Genomic DNA, 6636 nt, shown 5'->3' with positions numbered 1-6636 from the left:
CTCCTTCAATTGTTCAAAGCTAGCATTGGCTGAGATGCTCCCTCCATCCAACCTGTCATGAATCTCCCTGAAGGCTTTGACAGCATTCTCCCTAAATCTGAGAACAACAACTCTAATTTTAGACACATCAGACCATTTTTCCTTGGAAATGGCATGAATGTCACCAACAATAGACTGAGTGGTTGTGAGAAGATTTTTGATTTCAGAGAGTTGAGAGTCAATGGAACGAAGCTTGTCACCAAGATCAGGACTACCAAGACTGGAAGGAGGAACAGAGGGTGAAGCTTTGGGCTCTATTGGAGCATGATTTGCTTCACTATCGTGCTTATTAACCCAGGAGCCCTTTATACTCACATAACCCATACTAGCAAAGGCTCTAGAATTGTAAGACTTTGAAATAGTGATGAAGGGATAGTTGGACAGGGAAATTTGATGAGCTTCCAAAATGTGAGTGATTGCCATGCCATAGGGTAGACTGGTGGGATCTTCAGCACTCTCGATCATGAAATTGATAACCCAGGAGGAAAGCTTGATTTTGAGTTTGGTCACAAGGCAATAAACGAATAAGGTATCTCTTTGAGAGAAAGTTGAAAAGGAACCTGTACGGGGAAGCAAAGTAGTTGCTACAATGTGGTCCAGAACTCGAGTTTCAAAACTAACATCACTGGGACCTAACTGGTTTGGAAGGGAGTCAGAGGGACACTCAGCAATACACTATTTGGCTTGGTCACAGGAAATTTCAAAGTCATCAGGCCAAACAGCATAGGGAAACAAGAACAACGGCACTGAAAGAGCGAATCAAACAGGGCACAGTCAAGAACAATGCGCTTACCTAACACTAAATATTCCAACCTATCAGGCTTACTAGAATGGAGATTTGCATAGAACATTTTTACTAGGGGTTCATATACCTTAGGCGGAGGAATAGAGAGGAACTTAACCCAACCTTGATGAACAAAAAGATCTTTGACCTTGCAATTGAGGGCTTCCATGTCATCAAGGTCGACAATTCTACCTTGAGAAATAGGCTTGTCCTTAAGAGCAATGAAGAAATCCCTATTTGGGGAATCCCAGAAGTTGAGGTTAGATTCGAGAGAGGCAGAGAAATCTACCTTAGATTTCTTTGGGGTGGAGGAAACAGTGGGTTCTTCCATGGGTCGTTTACCTAGGACTTTTTCTCCTAGGAGTTGAGAGTGTTCAGAAAAATCTCCCTGAGAAGAGGCGAAATCCTCAGAGTGATCGGACCCTAGGTCTACATGTTCTGGAGGCATAGATGAGGGTTTTACTTTGAAACAAGTGCTTTTTCTGGTAGAGGCAGAGGGATTTTTGGGATGTTTAGCCATTGTAGAGAAAGGGTTTGATCGGAGCTTTGGAGAGGAAATAACGATGGAAGTTATTGAAAAGGGTTCTTCGCCTTAAGAAGAAGGTTTCTGATGGTTAAGTACAGAAAAGTAAAAGTTGTCAGTTGAAGGGACGTGATGATTGGCTTTCCAACATTGAAAACAAACTGATGTGAAAGAAGAGAAAAGAGAGGGAAAAATGGAGGCGTAATTAATGCATGAGTAAAGGACAATCATTACACCTGGAAAAAAAATTAACAATACACATAGGTCTTAAAGGTTATTAGTAATGCAAGTAATGCCAAGTAATTTTCTTAAATCACAAAATCTCCTCTAGTAAAGGTTTAGTAAAACTATTAGCTAACTGATCAGTGGTTCCAACAAAAGATATTTCTATGTCTCGCTTAAGAACATGATCTCTAATAAAATGATGCTTGATATCTATATACTTTTCTCTAGAATGATGCACATGATTTTTGGAAAGACAAATAGCACTAGAATTATCATAAAAATTTTGGATAGGCTTAAACGAAAGTTCATAGTCACCCAGTTGATGAGACATCCACAGTAGTTGTGCACAGCATTGTCCAATAGCAATGTATTCAACTTCAGTAGTAGACAATGCAACAGATGCTTGTTTTTTACTGTTCTGGGATATCAATGACATTCCCAATAATTGACATATACCGCTTGTGCTTTTTCTATCGTCCTTATCACCTGCAAGGTCATCATCTGAAAAACCTTCTAATTTAAAAGAGTTAGAGCGAGGGTACCATAGTCCATGAGATACCATCCCAATGAGATATCGAATGATTCTTTTTACTGCGGTCAAATGTGATTCCTTAGTAGCTGACTGAAACCTGGCACATTTACATACACTGAACATAATATTCGGTCAACTTGTTGTCCGATACAGTAGTGATCCAATCATTCCACGATATTTAGTTTCATAAACAAGAATACCCTGTTCATCTTTGTCTAGATTTATGGAAGGGCTCATTGGTGTGCTAATGGATTTTGCATTACTCATACCAAATTTTTGAATTAGTTCTTTCGTGTATTTGGTCTGACATATGAAGGTTCCTTCTTCAGATTGTTGAATTTGTAGTCCAAGGAAGAACGTTAGTTCTCCCACCATACTCATTTCTAATTCGCTTTGCATAATATTTGAAAATTCTTTGCACATAAGAGGGTTAACACTACCAAATATAATAAATCTGAATAATGATATTACCTTCGATGATCTTTTAATGAACAATGTAGTATCTATTTTACCTCTTGTGAAGCCATGATCAACAAGAAAGGAGCTAAGTCTATCATACCAAGCACTTGGAGTTTGCTTTAGCCCATACAGCGCTTTAGTGAGCTTGTATACATGGTATGGGAACTTTGAATCTACAAACCTAGGTGGTTGTTTCACATATACTTCTTCCTTAATAAATCTGTTTAAAAAGGCACTTTTAACATCCATTTGAAACAACCTAAATCCTTTAAATTATGTGTATGCAAGAAGAATTCGTATGGATTCCAAACGAGCTACTGGGGCGAAGGTTTCATTATAATCGACTCCTTCCTGTTGTGAGTACCCCTGAGCAACTAGTCTGACTTTATTTCTTATGACCTTTCCATACTTGTTCAATTTATTTTTGAAAATCACTTTGTTCCGATTACAGAATCATTTTCAGGTTTGGGTATCAGATTCCGCACTTGATTCTTACTGAACTGATCTAACTCTTCCTACATAGCTTAAACCCAGCTTGAATCTTTTAGTGCTTCCTCTATCTTCTTTGGCTCATCCTGAGAGATTAATGCGATATTTGCTTTCTTTTTGAGAGCTCCCATGGTTTTCATTCCTTCATTTGGATCCCCTATAATGAATTTTTGAGGATATTCAGGCTCGCTTCTCCATTCATTTGGACGTACTACATTTGTAGTTGACTCGATTGGTTGATCTGGTTCATTATCGCCGATTTTGCCAGTTGACTCTGTTGCAGCAGATATATCGACTCTTGAGATTTGTTTGTCTCCTGAGTTTCTTGAGCTTGATCTTTATCACCTGCAGTAATTCCTTTCTCGACCAAGGGATTATCTTCATCAAATACAACATGTACTGATTCTTCCACACATAATGTGTGTTTATTATAGACTCTAAAAGATCTACTATTTAATGAGTAGCCTAGAAAAATACCTTCGTTACTTCTTGGATCGAATTTTCCAAGATTATCCTTATCGTTATTGTGGATAAAACATTTACTTCTGAAGGGATGGAGTAACTAATATTGGGACGTTGACCTTTCCATAATATGGAGTCTTTTTCAGAATAGGCCTTATGAGGAAACGGTTGAGAATGTGACATGTTGTACTTACACCTTCTGCCCAAAAGTGGTTTGGCAGTGAATGATCTAGTAACATGGTTCTTGCCATATCCTGGAGGGTTCTGTTCTTTCTTTCTACAACCCATTCTGTTGTGGTGAGCGTGGTACAGAGAAATTATATGTGTACCCCTGATCATTATAGAAATCTTCAAATGCTCTACTTTCAAATTCTCCTTCATGGTCACTCTGAATTGTTGAAATCAGATATCCCTTTTCTCTTTCAACTTTTTTGCAGAAAACTTCAAAATTTCTTAATGCTTCATCCTTATGAGATAAGAAAATTAACCAAGTGAAACGTGAATAATCATCAACAATAACAAAAGCATACTTCTTTACTCCTATACTAGCAGTTCTAGTAGGCCAAATAAATCCATATGAAGTAATTACAGAGGTTTTGAAGTAGATACTATATCTTTGTTTTTTAAAGAGTTTCTGGTCTACTTACCCATTTGACATGTATCACAAATATGAGTTCTAGAAAAATTCAGTTTGGGTAGACCAACAACTAGCTCATGTTTGGACAATTTTTCTATCAAATACATGCTAGCATGACCAAGTTTCTTATGCCACAACCATGGATCATCAGACATAGAAGTTAAGCAAATATGACCATCTATCTTTTCAAAACTATCAAGGACATAAACATTTCCATACCTTTTTCCAGGAAGGACTATTTTACCTGATTTGTCTTCAATAGCACATCCTGTTTTCTTAAAATTTACCTCATATCCTGAGTCGCAAAGTTGACTTATGCTCAAGAGATTGTAGTTGAGTCCATCGACAAGATAAACTTCAGTGATGTCACAATTGTTATCGAAGGGAATTATTCTAGTACCAATTATTTTGCCTTTTGAGTCATCCCCAAACTTAACACTTCCTCCATCAATTTTTGTAACTTCTTTGTACAGGTTTTTGTCACCTGTCATATGACTGGAACATGCACTGTCTAGATACCATTTTCCTTTGCGGCTTATTCTGTGGTGTTCCTGCAAAACAAGATGATTACTTTCTTTTAGGTACCTAAGCTTGCCTGGGTCCTAGAGGGTTAGTGTTACCAGATTCAGGATTATTTTTTGGTTTCCAAACCCATCCTGAAACGTTTGCTTTATGAAAATGAAAAAAGGAGTATTTATGCCCATTTTTGTTACAGTAATGACATGTAACTTCTGACCCACTTTTATGTCTTTCATTAGTATTAGTACTAGTCGACTTAGTTCTGGATGGTCCTTTTCTAGTTGACTTGTAAGTCATCGGGTTTGACCTAACAGAACTGTGACGGGTGGACTTGCGCATGTCGTTGAGTTGCATTTGCAATTCCTCAAACTCTTCTTGAAGTACTTCTTTTTCAATTTCACATACATCATGTTTGAGTTTCCAGTCTTTAACTTCTTTAGTGAGTTTATTAAGCTCATTCATTATTTTTTGAGACTCTTTCAAAGTTAAATCAAGAATATCCTGCAATTCATTGCATCTTTCACAGTTATAAGATCTTACCTCACTAGTTTCACCTCGTGCCATGAAACAGTTTTCATTTTCTTCATCTGAAATGTTCTCATATGTCCAACATTCTGAGGATTTGTTCATTTCATTTTCCAGAATCGCCATGAAGCAGAGATTTGATATCTCCTCGAGATCTGAATTATTCTCATCGCTCCAGCTTCCGAAGGATTTGTTCTTGTTAAGACTCTAGAGATCTTCCTCTTCAGTTCTAGGCACGCAGCTTGAATATACCCAAATCTTCCACATTCATAGCACTTTCCATCATTCTTGTCATGTTCGTTGTATTGCCTGTATTGTCTTGGTGGAATTCTTTCTTTCTTTATGTTCATGTATATTCTCATTAATCCATCCATGTTTCTTGATAGCATAGCAATCTCTTCTTGTAAAGCTTCAGGATCATCATCAATTTCGTTTTCAGCTATTTCAGTTGAGGTTTTGAATGCGACTATTTTTTTCTTCTTGACTAGTCTTCTTAAGATGCGTCTTTTCAAAAGCTATGAGTTCTCCTCGTATTTCATCATAAGATAATTTGTTTAGATCTTGAGATTCCAGTGTTACTACTTTGGTCTGCCAAGTGGTTAGCAAACTCCTGAGAATCTTTCTAACTTGATCACCACTGGTGTAAGGCTTGCCAAATGCCTTTAGATTGCTAATTATTTTGTTAAACCTGGCAAATATCTCTTCAATAGATCGTCCTTCTTTAATTGAGAAGAGTTCGTAATCATGAACCAGCATGTTGATATGTGTTTCCTTAACTTTTCTGGTTCCTTCATATGTGACCTCAAGCTTGTCCCACATTTTTTTGCTATGTCACAGCTTGAGATTTTCTAATATTCTTCGCCACTTATAGCATTATGGAGCAAATTTCTTGCTTTATTGTTAACTTGTGCCACTTCCATTTGCTCTTTTGTATATGAATCTATATCTTCAGGATCAGCAAGTGGTGGACTAGTAGCTAGTAAGGGATAGTTTCCTTTTTTTATGACTCTCCAAACTTTGACGTCATAGGCTTTGGAAAAGATCTCCATTCGCACTTTCCAATGGGAGAAATGTTGTCCATTGAAGTATGGTGGTCTAACTTGTGAAGTTCCTTCATGAAAGAGAGCTCCTATGATAACTTGATTTGCCATGATCTTTTCTCACAAGTTGTTAAGCAAAAGTAGAATGTGAACCTTGCTCTGATACCAATTGAAAGTACAAGAGAGGGGCTGAATTGTATATTTTTAAACTTAATTGTTTATTAGTTGACTAGTTTATCAAATAGTTGACTAGATGTAATAACCTAACAATTATAATGACATAAAGTAAGATGCAGAAAGTAAGTGCAGGAATTAAAGACGCTGGAATTTTATACTGGTTCAGATTCAATGTGACTAGTCTAGTCCCCTTAGGTTGCAAGGGAGTTCTCTTTAGTAAATGCG

General features: G+C 37.2%; 1 protein-coding gene across 1 annotated transcript; it reads right to left on the bottom strand.

Annotated features, from left to right (window-relative positions):
* Nucleotides 1–3086: 3086 nt before the first annotated feature.
* Nucleotides 3087–6013, bottom strand: LOC138873719 (uncharacterized). The gene is made up of 6 exons (XM_070152196.1): nt 5822–6013; nt 5401–5709; nt 4982–5170; nt 4256–4701; nt 3843–4067; nt 3087–3348 (listed from the first exon to the last, which is right to left on the bottom strand). Exons 1-6 carry the CDS (start codon nt 6011–6013, stop codon nt 3087–3089), a joined length of 1623 nt encoding a protein of 540 aa, XP_070008297.1.
* Nucleotides 6014–6636: the final 623 nt, after the last annotated feature.

This window comes from Nicotiana sylvestris, chromosome 7 (assembly GCF_000393655.2).
Source record: "Nicotiana sylvestris chromosome 7, ASM39365v2, whole genome shotgun sequence".
In the NCBI taxonomy this organism is placed as follows: domain Eukaryota; kingdom Viridiplantae; phylum Streptophyta; class Magnoliopsida; order Solanales; family Solanaceae; genus Nicotiana; species Nicotiana sylvestris.
The sequence above is the reverse complement of the archived record's forward strand: the minus strand, read 5'-3'. Positions and strand labels throughout refer to the sequence as shown.

Excerpts from the sequence above, each read along its gene's own strand:
- LOC138873719 (XM_070152196.1), bottom strand. The coding sequence starts at position 6,013 with ATGTGGGACAAGCTTGAGGTCACATATGAAGGAACCAGAAAAGTTAAG. Across the intron at positions 5,171-5,400 it reads TGAAGAGGAAGATCTCTAGA|GATATTCTTGATTTAACTTT; the intron begins GTCTTAACAAGA and ends AATGAATTGCAG. Across the intron at positions 4,068-4,255 it reads AAACTTGGTCATGCTAGCAT|AACTGCTAGTATAGGAGTAA; the intron begins GTATTTGATAGA and ends TTGGCCTACTAG.